The sequence below is a fragment of the Alligator mississippiensis genome, chromosome 5, assembly GCF_030867095.1.
Source record: "Alligator mississippiensis isolate rAllMis1 chromosome 5, rAllMis1, whole genome shotgun sequence".
Taxonomy (NCBI): domain Eukaryota; kingdom Metazoa; phylum Chordata; order Crocodylia; family Alligatoridae; genus Alligator; species Alligator mississippiensis.
In genome coordinates, this window is record NC_081828.1 from 12,002,514 (window position 1) to 12,017,164 (window position 14,651).

Consider the following 14,651-nt stretch of genomic DNA (forward strand, 5'->3'; position numbering starts at 1 on the left):
ATCCTACCTGTACTCACATCATCCAGGCCGCCTTCTTTTCAGCACACCTGACTGTGTTGCTACAGTAGGTCTGACTGTCTGACCTTTCCGTGGCACACATCCATTAACCCAATTTTTTCAGCCTGCCATCTGCTCTTTAGCTGATGTTCCCAGAGATTGTCTTCATCTCTTTTCTATCTATCTCCACCTTTCGCTTATCCATCTCTTCATGATGCAAGAGATTCATTTCTCCAAGAGCCCGAGAGAAAATATGAAATGAGAATTTTATTAGGTCCATTCCCTAGTGTCAACCATGGTGACTCAAGCTATATTCTCAGAGTAGTCAGGCCAGAGTGATGGCAATCAGTTGAAAAGAGCCTTCAAGAAATAAAATTCAGGTGGCCACAAGCAACTCAGCAGGTGGAATTCACAGAAGTTTAGGGCTGGGAGGGACCTCGTGAGACCATCAGGTCCAGGTTCTTCCTTTTAAGGAAATACTGAAGAAATTATACATTGCACAACTCCTGTACTTACAACTCCTGACCACAAGTATTTGAATGTAAAAATCCCCTTGAGTGTACACTGTAAGGTGCACAATTACCAGCTGTTCTAAGTTTCAATTTGAGCAATAATTTATTAATACACTCCAAACTTTACTTGAGTTCCACCTGATATTTATTTAAGTTCGATGTGGTATTCTTTTCCTGCCATGAACATCCATGCACAGAGTGTTACACCACATTAATTGGCCACCATACTTTGCTCCAAAGGTAGCTACAAACAAATGTGTTGCTATTAATGTCAGGCTTGCCCTTAACTACTCTCCAAATCAGCCATGTGGTAAACCTTGACTTTTAATAGCAGCCTGTGAACGTGTGGTTTTCTCTCACGCCTTACACTCCATAAAGGTCTTTGTAACCCTTATATTGAACTATTCATCAATTATTTGCAGGTGATGAATAAGTAGAATAAAGAGAATGTGAAAATTAGTTCCTACAAATACTGTTGTATACAGGAGCGAGTGAAGATGTTGTGTCCATCCCAGTACAAAGGGAAGCAGATTTGTGCATGTGCCAAGTTAAGTAAAAGAGAGCTCTTCACAGTAAGTCTAGTGGACTTGCAATTGAGAAAACCAAGCTCTGGCCCTATTTCTGACCTTCTGTGGGACCTAGATTGAGTCACTTGAACTTCGCTTTCCCTGGTTTAGACTAAATTCTTCAGGATAGGGATTATCTCTTAATACGGTTTTGTACAGAACCTAGGACATAGGTCTCCAGGTACTACTTTAATATAAGTAAAATGCACATAAAATCCCTGAAGCATCATTACTTTCCTCAGGTTCCCCTTGTATGTCATGCTCATTGTTCTTTTTTACCTGGAATGGATATACACACTATGTGTTCACCAAGGGGTTCGAATTACAGGGGAGCTCAGGGGGGCTGAGCCCCACCATAAGAGACAAGAGCCCCCCTGTAATATTTGAAAATCATAACCTGGAGGGGTCCCCCAATTTTATTAGGACATCATGATGGGCAGCTCCATTTTTTATGCAGACCCCCCAAGAATCAAAGTGTAATTCAACCCTGGAAGACCTGACCATCTCACCCCAGTGCCTCTCCTTTGGACTCGTCCAAAAACAACATGAAGATAGAAGACAATCTAAAACCGGGTATTTAGTTGTGTTATGGGCTTTTATTTAAAAAGCACATTTATACAGCAATAATTTTGCAGATACAAACTTTAATTTTGTATTCTACAAAAGTCTTTGAATATTCTTCTCTTTACAAAATGAAACATTACAAAAATACAGACAATTTAATATGATTTTTTATACAAATGTCTCTAATTGTAGTTATTTTCATTAAAATATTACTACCACAGAACTACAATATTTTAGTCGACTATAAAAAAATTAATTCAATGCTTTTTTAAGCAGCAAAATGTAAATAACACAGGTCAGGACACAGTTTATAATCATAGTGGATATATCTAAAAATTGTTTCAGAAATAATATTTTACATAGTTAATTTTTAATGTTTTATACATTATTTATATAATATTTATATATAAAAATCATAGCTTGCTATAGTTGAAATGATAGGACGGATTCTGTAAGAGAGGATGTGCAAATGGCCATTCTGCGTAGTATGCGTGATCCCTTTTCAGTGTAGGTCTTGAAAAGTTTTTAACCTTGATCTTAAACGTTTAGCTTTAATTCCTATCAGAAAGCCAAAGAACTAGGGTTGCGGGGTAAAATCCCACTCTCATGTACACCTTATTGATTTACCACTGGTGTAGCGGAAGACAGAATTTGGCCTATTGAATGGCTTATACCATGGCACTACCCACAGGCGTTAAGGGGAATGCACAAACTGACTGAAATCCAGGCTGGGACGTTCCGCCCAGCAGCCCGTCCCAAAACTGCAGAACCAATGTTCCCTGGGACTCAATCCCAAGTACATAGTGCTAACATACCTTCAATAAGTCCAACCACTAACATTTTACATGACATGAACTCCCAAGGGTGGCAGCAATAATAGCAAAGACAATTCTGCTGCAACTTGTAGGGGTGAAGGGAAACGAAGGAAGTTTTTTTTTTTGTTTTATTAGACCATTTGTTGCTTTTGTGTGTGCTTGATGCCTCATACAGTTCTCCTGTCACGGGGGATACGATGGAAATGAAGAGATTTGGGTTCTAACTGGATGATGGATTCATTCACGTTCGATCTGTTCTGGAAATCTCTTATAGTGTTAACTCTTTTAAACTTGTATAGTGTGAGCAGACACCCTTCAGACACCTTTGCGAGGGCAAACTTCTAAACTAAGTCACAGTATGGAATAGAGTTGAGCAAACCAATATTAATGCGAAGAACAAAAGTAGCAACTCGTATAGACCAATCCCAAATCTTGAATCAGTGCTGTTTCTTGTACATAGTGCTATATCATTTTAGTTGTGAGTTTCTTGTTTTCTTACAGGCATTGGAAATATTCATAGTAAAAACGCTGGCCGGCTTCACATAATCATTTAGTGTTCATTACGCTATGAACAATTTGGTGTTCATTATAACATGAACACTCAACCAATTGCACATCCAGAACTCCGGCACCACTATTTCTTTCCTTTTTCACTGGTTTGTTTTTTGTTTTTTTTTGAACAACACCTATTTCATGCAAATGTTGCAAGTGAAAAGGCCACAGAGTTAGACCTTACTGGTTGGGCAAGAAAGTCTCTCCCTACATTCTACTGTCTGATGAGATTTGAGAGCAGCAGGTAGTTGCTGTCAGCAGTCATTTTTGCAACAACAAAAAAAAAATTAAAAATAAAATTAAAATATAAAAAAGACCAGGTTTTTCAATGGCCTACACCATATTGTGGTGATTGTTCCGTTCAATGATGTCCACAGATGAAAGAATCTCCTTCCGCGTTGGAGGAGGAGGAGGCAGAGAAGTCTTCATCTTGGGCTTGAAGAGGTCCGAGACGTAAAACACCTGCAAGTACAATTTGAGAGATCAATGCCACTGCATCTGATGCTACGTATTCAAATACTATTTGGAGGCTGTTGATGACGGTGCCGTGTTTGTACTCAAAACAAATTCTCAGTGTTACCCAATAGCTGAATATAGCCCAAAAGCGTGGGAGTCCCAGGATGCTAACCAGAGCTTTGCCACCACTTCACTGTGAGGCTAGAGAGAAGGACTGTGAGTACCACGGTTCCCACTGGGGCAGTGGGAATTGAGGGGACTTAGTACTTTGTGGGCTTAGGCCCTTGACAAATGTATGCTTGGATATCTACAATGCTTCTTTACCATTGGGGTGTTGTGACGTTAAATGATGACTATACGTACACACTACGAATAACATGATAATGCACAACTACATTACAAGCCTGGAAGCCCAGAAAGGAAATGATAAAAAAAATGAAAGTAAAACCTAAATCCATTAAAAAAAAAAACCCCACATACACAAAGCTACATCTTCACACAACTCATCCCATTGATTTAAAACACGTCAGAGCAGCTCAACCAGACAGACTTCTGATGCGCAACTACGCAGTCCTAAAATTAAAACTGCTATAAAAAGTGAATTATCTGTAATGAGTCAGGGGTGCTTGGCAAGCTCCACTTTTCCCTTTTTGCCCTGACACATTGGTTACAAGACGAAGGTTTGGTCAGGGTGACTGTCTGACTAGCTGTCAGAGCTGCCTGGATGGAAGGAGGAGATATTTCTGACTACATTTTCCTGAACACCAAATGACGTAACCACTCTTCCGGATGTGAAAAGGCCAGTGCTTGACAATTTAGAGGGGCAGTAACACAATAAGAAACAAAGTGCTGGGAGGAAGCCTTCACATCCTCCCTTGGCAGCCATGGCCAACCCTTATCAGTCCAGCATGATTGTTGCACTTTCTCTGTTGCCAAACTTAACCCTGAAGCCAGAAGGGAAAAGACTCAGACAGCATAACTCCCTGCAGACAGTCGGAAGGACAGAGGACTCATCTCCGTTATCAAAAAAGGGATGGTTGGGAGAAACACAAATATACTACACTTACTGTATGCTGTGTACAGCAGAATAAACACTAACTTACTTCACAGACCTATAAATGTCAGGATTTTTCATCGGGCCAAAACTTATTTTGACATGACAACTGACGGCTGATCCTACATGACACGTCAAGCTTTGCTTTAGCCAAAGTGATGGGGAGAAAAACGCCTGGTATTTTCGAGATGTAGAAAGTCTCACGTGTTTCAGAGTACAACTCAACACCAAGCGTCTGGGATTATAAGCTTCTCTTAATGGAAGGTTTCCCTTTAATTGTCCATGATGTGGGTTTTGATGAATTCAGTGCAGCTGCCTGATTGCAAGGCCTGCTGATCTGATCTTGTGCAATGATTGCTGTGTTGCTAAATCTGAGTCAAGCCTTAATGAGTGACACTTTTACAAATTATAAATGTATTTTGTATCTCCCTCTCCTGCCACAGTTGGAAGCACCATTTAAGTTATATGTTAACTGGGAATGGAATAGATACTTATGCAACTAAATAAGACAGTAAAGACTTCACCGGTTGAAGGGTTGACGAGTGACAAACTATAGAAAGACATTTTCCTCCCTACTCTGCTCCATAGGGCAAAACTCTCCAGACTCCTGGTTCAGCAGTATCCTTCTTCCTCCAAATCATCTTTTGTACACTCCTGTTGGAGACAGGAAACCAGCTACATGGACCATGGGGCTGCTATGAAATGTCTTTTTATTTCTACAGCTAAAATTTGAGGTTTCGAATCCTTCGTTTTTGGGGTTTATTACTTAGCCATAAATAGTCTGGTTTAGGAACATACAAAGGACATGCCATGCAAAAATTGACAACTCTTCTTGGGTGCAAGTACTGGCATTCAAAGGCTCAGACATCGTTTAGACACCTAGGTCACGTCCACATGAGCATGGACATTTGTTTCCCCGGGGACAAGAAGCAGCAGCACACTTTGTGTCGCTGCTACTTGTTCCTGGGGACACCTGTGCCACGTGCCCTCTGGCACATGGCAGGTTACCCCGGATAGGGTAGGGGAGGCTGGGCCCAGCAGCCTTACCTGGGACCCTGGGAGCCTCCTGGGGCTGCAGCAGTGGTGCTCCTGCCGCTCAGAGCCTGGCCGGCAGCCGGAGCATAGATCCAGCCAGCCAGGCTCCGGTTTTGGGCAGTGTGAGCTGGTGCCGCATGTGCCAGTCCTTTTTTGTGTGCAAGTTTTATTGATCCCAAGATCCCCCAAGGTCAACCCCCCCCCAACGCTGCAACCTTGCAGCATAGAGAACAGCTGAATGTGCAGCATGTAGTGCCACAGGCACGTCTGCATGCAGCCCTAGGGTGCATCCAGATGAGCGCACAGGTGCGATTTGTGGTGCCTCAGAGCTGTTTGTGGTGCTGCAAACGGCACGTGGCATGTGTGCACCTGTTCACTGTGCTGGTTTGCAGAACCATGGGCCTTTTTTGGCTTGGTGGTGCTGCTGTCCTGGGAGGCCTCCAGGACCCCAGGTAAGGCTGCTGAGGCTAGCGCAGGTGCTGGCCCCAGCCTCCCCTACCCCACCTGGGTCATTTTGCCGCGCACCAGAGCATGTGCGCAGGGGCATGCCCTAGAAGAAAAAGCAGCAGCACAAATATGAGCCAGTGCTATTTGTTCTATGGGAAATGTGTGCCCCTGCACATGCGCACGCCTTGGGACACGTCCCTAAGTGGTAGTCTGCTCCTACAGTTAAAGGAGAGAGTAAAAGGCTCACAAAAACAGTGGCTTGGATGAGGCCCCTTTAGAAAAAGTGAACCCTAGACATTTCTCAGTTTAACAGCATATTTAATTGCTCTAAAAATGTTTTTTATTTTCTTTGTTGGGGTTATTAAGCAGGTGTTAAAAAAAACCAAACCTCACATTCAGCTGGCTTTGAGTAATTCTGATGCCATTTCTCTCACTCACCCACCTCCCAGGGCTGGATTCAATCAGAGAGATGTCTAATTTCTGCACCAAGATACCCATGACAAATCAATCTGGGGGAGGAGGGAGGTGCCAGTTGCTCGGCTCAAGAAGCATATGGGGATTATATTGACTCTGGCCCTTATTTTGCAACTCTGCTACGTTATAGATGGAGTGCCATCCTGGTTTCTTTACCCTTTACTCTGGAGTTCGCTGCTTTTGAGGGTTTAAATCTAAGTCTTGGTGGTAGTTTTAGTTCCCCTTTAAACTGTATTTCTTTTTAGCATGGCTTGAGGTTTTATAAACACATATAGGAATCATGAAACATGATCTTTTAGGGTTGAAACAGTGTGTTAAATCCTCCTAATGCTTCAACTGTTTAAAACAAGAAAGGGCTAATAAATGTACAAAGTTTTTTACTTGGATTTCTTCCATTTCCTGTAGAAGGTGCTCTCCACCCATAAAGAAAACTTGACAGCAGAGGACTGGGAATGTACTGTACAAACTAAGCCGGTATCTTATATTTCCACTTAATAATCCCATTTCTTTTCGTTATATTAAAGAACTCCTTAATGACATACAACATGTTACACCGACTAATCTGAGTGGCGAGAGGGACACCAAAAAGATTCGATGTTTCCGCCGTCTCTTCTCCATGAGAAACGACTTGATCCACGTCCATCTACTTCCATGGCATGTGCAAGCTCCTTTGGTTTCAGAACTTCTCGTTGTATTTCACGTCAGAACCAAATCCGAATGTTTCATCAGCTGGAAGTGCTTGGCACAAGTGTCTTTCATTTGTTATTTCAGGCAGGAAAGGACAAATGTGTCTGCTACAAAACAACTTGGATTTAGCTTTGGTAACCCTTGGAGATGAAACACACATCTGGCTTCTACTGAAAATTACAGCACGATTACTACCCAATTTCATGCTATTTTAATATCATCAGGGCTGAGACACTGAGTCCTTGAGTCACGGGGGAAGGCAGTTCCTCATGCTGAGTGGTGCAAACCTGGTCTTGAATCATCCGCCTCTGGCACGATGATAAAACTGTGACTGGCTAAGCAAGAAGGCCTTAGACCCTGTGATTTAAAGGTCAGGCCTCTATTACTACATTCACCAGCTAACAATGTAACATTTAGCCTCAGCTGAGTGAAATGGAAATTACTCCATATACTCCATATTCAAAAACGTTTCCATGACAAGGACTTTATTGTGTTATATGCAGGACTGATTAGCTCAGAAAGGAAAGTGGGATGGGGGAGATAACGGAGCTATGTAGCTGGCATATCCAGCTACAATGAGTTTCCAAGTAGCATAATTGCTATGCATCTGCTTTACAAAGGAAGAGCAGGATCCTGAGGTGGGAAGCTATCAGAAGTGGTTGAAAGCCAGGATCTGTGATGCTCCTCACTGGTTCATAAAAGGGCGGCACCACCACCGAACGCTTCAACAGCCTTTGATTGTGTCCCGAGAGGCTCTGCACCTGTTGCAGACCCGATGGAAGAAGATTTCTCTGCTCCATCGTTGTGCAACAGAGCTGCTAACAGCCTCCTGCCGTCTGAGCTTGACGGCACATGATACCTGCCCACCTGTGTCACACCAGTCCTGCCTTGACAAGGACAAGAATGAAATAAGGAGCAAGACCCACCTCTATTCTAGGAGACCTGGGAGAGGCTGCTCCAGTGAAAGGTCCTTGGAGCGGACAGAGTGAATATATTTTTAACAGTTGAGGTTGGGCAGGAGAGGGAGGAAGAGAAGGTGAAGCGGTGGCTCAGGGCAGCGGGAGCCATGGACTCATTTGATGAGAGCTGACGGAGAAGCGGCAGTGTTGCAGAGTAATGGGAGGGCTGTGACCTTAGCACGTGCTCCAGGAGCATCTGAACTTCCAAGATTTCTGGCTGTCCCCAAGGTGTCTCAGCAAACAGCATAGAAGTGGAGGGACCCTAATATGGGAACAAAAGCCTCCAGCATACAGAAGTTGCTCACAGTGGGCCTGAGAGCCTGATTCTGGACCTGTTGGTCACAAGAGGACTTCCCCTGCTGATTTAACTTTGGCAGGACTGGGAAAATTGCTCAGGTCTACACCATCCATTTAACTTTGGCAGGATTGGGAAAATTGCTCAGGTCTACACCATCCATTTAACTTTGGGAGGATTGGGAAAATTGCTCAGCTCTACAGGCAGGATTGGGAAAATAGCTCAGGTCTACACCATCGATTTAACTTTGGCAGGACTGGGAAAATTGCTCAGGTCTACACCATCAATTTAACTTTGGCAGGATTGGGAAAATTGCTCAGGTCTACACCACCTCCTCCTCTGTTGCAAGAGCAGGAAGCCCTGGAGTGGCCTGACAGTGTCAGCAGCCCACTGTTGCTCGATGCCCATGCCCTTTACTGGGGAGGCAGCCTCCCAAGGGGAAAAATATACACCTGCAGTGGGCCGTTAGTAACTCCACCTCTCCTTTCTTTAATGAACATTTCAGCTTGTCTTTTGCCATCAGACACAAGCAGAGCAAGGTGGGGGTTCGAATCCTGGGAGGAATTGCCATCTTTCACCTGCTTGTATTTCTGCTTGTATCACTTCCAAGCTATAACAAGTGAATCCATGTGAGAACAAGGCTACAAATGACCAGTGCCCTCTCTGCATCCTGACCAGGAACCAAGGCATACAAAAGAGCAGGCAGTCGAGCGGGTGTGCCCTTTGCTAAAAGGGAAAGACCAGGCCTGTCTGATCAGACAGCTGCTTCCTATGGGGGTTCGCCGCGTCACAGGAAAGTCAACCTATAGCAGCAGCGTTCTCACCCTCCTGCTGCCCCCATACAATTTGCCATCTGTTAAAGGGCCACGGAGAAGTTCACCAGATTTGCAACTTGTCACTCGACAGGAAACGTACAAATGTCCGTCTCTAGCATCTGGAGCCCTATTGTCTTTCAGGAGCTGCCGCTTCGATCCACTGAGATCGATAGCATTAGTCTTCCTTTCAGCACATTGTGCATATTCCTCTTCCCTCCTGAACCTTGGAGCAAAGTTTTTCAAGTGACAAGCAGAAGAATATGCAGGTTACTAAAATGCACACCTGAAAAAAAAAAGGAAGGCTGTCTGCATACCCGATTAGTGTCCCGACAAAACCACATGACAAGACGAGGGGCACCTGAACTGAGAAAAACTACTTCATTGTTCCCAAGGTTTACCAGGGCCCTTCAGCTCCCACAGCTCTCAACAGTGATGTGTTGTTTCTTTAATTGGCTGCTGGGATAGTAAATGGTTCTCGAGCCTTTGAGAACTACCCTGTGACATTTGTACAAAAGATACATGAACCACAAGGGTTTTGCTACTACCATGCAGTAAAGAGCAATTTAAGACAGAAAGACACACATGGATACAATGGGCTCTTTAGAAGGTTTCCATCAATTAGCCCTCTTGCACGGCTATTTTGGATTTGTGAACACTAAGCTATGATGTGGCACTGGCACTTGGCAATGTCAAAATCCAGCTCCCACTGCCCGAGAGCTTAATAATATTTTATTAAAACATCTCGATTACAGCATATATTTGGCTCAGCTTTAGCATTTTATCAAAAAGTGGAAACCACTCAACTAACCTATTTTCTAGTCCTACAAACAAACCTCAAGTGAACTTTATTCCTTGCCTCTAGGTTTACTTAACTGTTCAGATCAATCACACAAAAAAAAGTCTGTAACCTTTTAAAAACTTGGTTTTAGGAGTTTCTGGAGGCACATAAATTACGTTAGCCCCCAGCCCCTTTGTTCCTATACAAGATAGCAGTGCTGAAAACAATCACGTCATTAGGCAGAGCCAGCCCCTCCTGTTCTGCCTGCATTAAACATTTACATGTGTCACTTTGAGTTAAAGGACTGTGCAATCAGGCCCTCTTTTAAAGTAAATTGCATGAGAACAAGCCAGGCAGCAGCAGACAAGCAATCGTGGCTTTTGTTAACCATTTTCTCACAAACCTTTTTTTACCACGTTAACATCCCAACCCCAATCAAAACAACCACCCCAAGCTCCACGGTCCCAGACAAAGAACTTTAACTCCTTTAACTTAATATACATATTCCCAGCCTCCCAACCCGGTCAGTTGGATCTTAGATCCATACCGGACCACAGACAGGGCCCTAAAGATCACCCGGCCAGCTGACTAGCAGGGCAGATCACAGCAGCAACGGCATCAACAAAAGGAAACGGTTGCCTTCTCTATGAAAGTGCTTTGACTTGGAAGAAAAGCTCGTACTACTGTTTGCATGTTCGACTCCCTGAGAAATGTGTCCAGATTGACTCCCTGCACTGGTTGTGTGTCCAGATGGACAGGGATTCAGTCAGGGACCCTTTCCAAGCCATGAACTGGTTGAACTTCAGGACGATGAGGAAGAGTAAGAAGCAGCTGTTTCATTTAAGATGGTATTGCTTTTGCATAACTATGGTTTGAGACTTTTGGCCCTGCGGGCCCTTCAATCCTTCCTATCTGCCCCCTTTTGGCAAGCAGAATGTGCAGAGCTGAGGACACAGTGATGTACCAGCAAGCCTCAGCATGCTAATGCAGTGCTCTGGTTTTTCAACTTGTCCAGCTGTGATGCAGGAGGAATTTGGTGGCTTTGCAGGCCTCTTTGGTAGAAGTTTGAATAATACCGCTCTGCCATTCCTGTTCAGCTCCCTTTTACCTTGTACCTTATCACACTCTCCACCTGCTCTGGGCAGCATCCAGGATGTCATGTGAGATGGAGTGACTGCAAAGGACTTGAATCCGTGCTTAACATCTTCTGCACTGCAGCCCATTTAAAGGAGCCATCCACCATGTCAATGCGAACTCTCGGTTAACAACTCCTAATGCAGGAAATGCAGTCACCAGCACAGGCTGCGCCCAGCAACATTATCGCTGTTACTGCCCCCCTCCTCCCTTACTGCACAGAGTCACCCCGTTGCAAACACCATGGTACAAGATGACACTTACTATGCAGTAAGCCACCAGGGCTCCTTGTGCAAACCCTGCCAGCACATCCGTAGGGTGATGCTTGTGGTCGGACACACGGGACAGTCCTGTGTAAAAGGCCATCATGATGAGGGTGAACTGCAGAAGGGGACGTAGCAGGCGGGCTCCTCTCCACGTGAACCTGGCCTGCAGGTATAACTGACCAGAGAGAGGAAAAACAAAAGCGAGTGTTAATGGTACAACTTCCTTGCAGCATGCCAACTAACGCACAAAACTAGAGCTATTCAAACATGGCACTGGGATGTTATTCTGCCCTTAAGTGCTTGGGGATGGTGTCCACAGGCCTGAGCAGTATAGGGCCATAGTGCATGAGTGAACAGGCATTTTGCATTAACAAAAAACAAACATGAGGGAGAGGGGGGTTCAAAATGAGCCTCCTGGCAGCAGAACTGGAGGAAAGCTACTCCTTTTGTACCTGAGTGGTAGCATGAAAGGCAAGGGGTGGTGCCAGGGCACCCACTGGCCCTATCTCTCTCCTGGCCCTCCCAGCAAACTGGTGTTGCAGAGGACTGCTTTATAAACAGCTGCCGTATAATGTCGCTATAGACCTTCCTCCAACCCCAAACCTATTTCACGCTTACACATCTAAGTACTTCTCAGGAGTCCAAATGTAGCTGTGGAGATGGCATTTCTGGCTCTTATGCAGATTTTAGATCCTATTTCCACCTGCACAACTACATTTGCCTCTCTTGGCATGCTCAGAAGGCTCTTCTGTGACTGTGTATGCTCTCTGGCGATCCAATTCTGCTGGGACAGGTGCATTATTGTGTATAAGTCCCTGAAACTGTGGTCAAAAAAAAAAAAAAAGCTCGACTAGTGATTGTTAAACAGGTACTCCCACCTTTCAGCCCAATAGCCTGGTGATTAGGGCACCTACACAGGGAGTAGGAGATCCAAGTCCTAGTGCCCACTTCCTCCAGAGGAGGTCTGAACCTATGTTTATCATTTCTTAACACAGTGGAATAGGATTTGGCCCTTCATGTACAGTCTGCAACTTGGGCAGGGCAGCATTTCCTTATGTGTGGGCCTGCATGTAGCTTGCCGGGTTTACTATCAACATGAGGGACAACCTCTGAAGACACAGGTCTAACTCCTTGGGCATCTTTGTTATATGACAACACATCCAGAGAACTGAACCCAAGAGAAAGTAGAAAACAAAGAATATTCCCAGTTGCATTTTCTTGGCAAATGTCAAGGTTGCTAATGGTAAAGTTTAAACACGCAGTTCCCTAATATTTCCAGGAACAGTTGTAAGAATTCCTATAAAGGCTGCCTCTCCTGTTTAACCATAGGGGAAATCACGATCCCTTAACTCTTACATAATTGGTACAGTTATGCTTATGGTCCCCTCCCCGTTCTTATGGAACGACGTGAACTCAGAGTCCGAGCCAACTCCCATTGAAATCAAGGCATGTCTCAGTATTGACTGCAGTGCGAGTTTGAATAGGCCCATAACTCTGACATGGAAGAAAACCACTGATCCAAGTACAGGACAAGAAAAGCCTAACGGCTATATACACATAGCTCTTTCTATATAGACAAGCAGGATGCTTGTTAATGGACCGACAAAGAAAAATGACTGGCAGTGAGGTGCATTGTCCTGGTAGTCACATGAACAGACCAACAGGCTAGCCCATGATTACTCAGGTGAGGAAAGTCAGGGTCTGCCCACCCTAGTCATCCAGTAATTGAAATTCTGAATCTCATCTGTGTCTCACACAAGGGCTGGAGCTGTGCATTGGAGGGGGAAGGGATCACTTCTATTTAACAAGGGAAGACCGAAAGGCTTGACCTGACATGAAGCAGAAGTGACGTCAAATGGATATTGTCCCCCCTACAGCTATCTTGAGCCTGTTTCCGTTTCAAACTGTGGGCACGACCTACTTCCCAGGTTCCTGTGGGAACAAGGGAAACCAAAAGGGAAGAGACAACAGGAAAACTGGGACCTTCTGCCCACAAATCAAAGCTGCCTGAGGCTGACCGAGCCTTAGGCAGAGCCACGGCGGAGCACGAGTAGGAGTGCCCCTCCACAAAGTGCTACCTTCCTGTGCACGGGGGAGGAAGCGGGGACAGGGATGGGCAGGGGTGGGGGTGCAGATGAGGAAGGGCTGTAGGTCATGAAGTCATAGTCCCGTCTGGGTGTGTGTGTGTGTGTGTGTGTGGATGTGTGTGTGCATGCATACGCATGCACGGGGAGGGGAGAGGCCTGGCCGCTCTCTTAATACTTACAACATACCTTAATGAATCTAAATTAGTAACCCAGTGTAACAGCCTACATGGCTTTTACTCCCTTAACAATGCAATAGAAAATTCTGAGCACGTGGAAAATCTTTTCAATTGTTTGAGGTATCTGGGTAATGTTTCTTGCCAGCTTCTCAGCTGGTGCGCATTACTTCATTCTTTTGAGTTATATTGATTTATGATGTATTTTCTGCGCTTTCCTATGCTGCATAAAAGGAATCAAATTGCCTTGCACACTCAGGCTGCTTTATATGGCTGCAGTGGTATAAGGTAGGATCATAGGAAAAGTAGGGCTGGAAAGGGCCTCATAAGGTCATCTCATCTAGCCCCCTGCTCAAAGCAAGATCGTCCGTAACTAAAGTACACATACGGTAAATGAGAATCAAGCCCGGGCGTATTTCCATTATATCACAAATAAGACAGTTACATCATCTATCTAGGAAGGAGAACTGGAGAGTTTATAAAGGAGATCACTGTATTGCTTAGCTTAATGTGCTCTCTGTTATGTTATAAAAACATGTTATTTATTCTTTTTGGAAAGAATATGGACAAGTAATCTAGCAGATGCTTAAAATTATCTAAATCACATTACAGGTTCTGTAAAATACACTTACACACATGCTGGTGAATGCTCTCCCTATACATTTGTACTGCGGTTTTGAATTATAATGTCTATGCTAAGAAAAAAAACTGACAGTGTTTTATATATTTAATGTACCTTTCAAGGAGAAGTATTTAAAAGCAATTTTCAAACTATCTGAACTTCACCTACTGTGAAAATGCAGCTACCTCGGAATAGAAATACATAGCTTTCAATAATACAGAACAATGCTACATAGCCATGTAAAATTGTTTATTAATAAGGACTCTTATTTTAATCTTTTATGCATTTCACTGGCCTTGTCTACACAAGACACTACTCCGCAATAGCAATGAGCTTGTTGCTACTGTGCAGTAGCATCAGAAA

At 44.2% G+C, this 14,651-nt stretch overlaps 1 protein-coding gene across 1 annotated transcript in view; it reads right to left on the reverse strand.

The window, feature by feature from the left end:
* Positions 1-1,651: 1,651 nt before the first annotated feature.
* The window catches only part of PLPP3 (phospholipid phosphatase 3), a 70,313-nt gene continuing 57,313 nt past the window's right edge, over positions 1,652-14,651 (reverse strand). Inside the window, exons 5-6 of the mRNA XM_006275323.4 lie at positions 11,405-11,581; positions 1,652-3,468 (exon numbers count right to left, since the gene is read on the reverse strand). Of these exons, the coding sequence (XP_006275385.1) occupies positions 3,340-3,468; positions 11,405-11,581 (306 nt within the window). The 3' untranslated portion in view covers positions 1,652-3,339. The remainder of the gene's footprint in view (positions 3,469-11,404; positions 11,582-14,651) is intronic.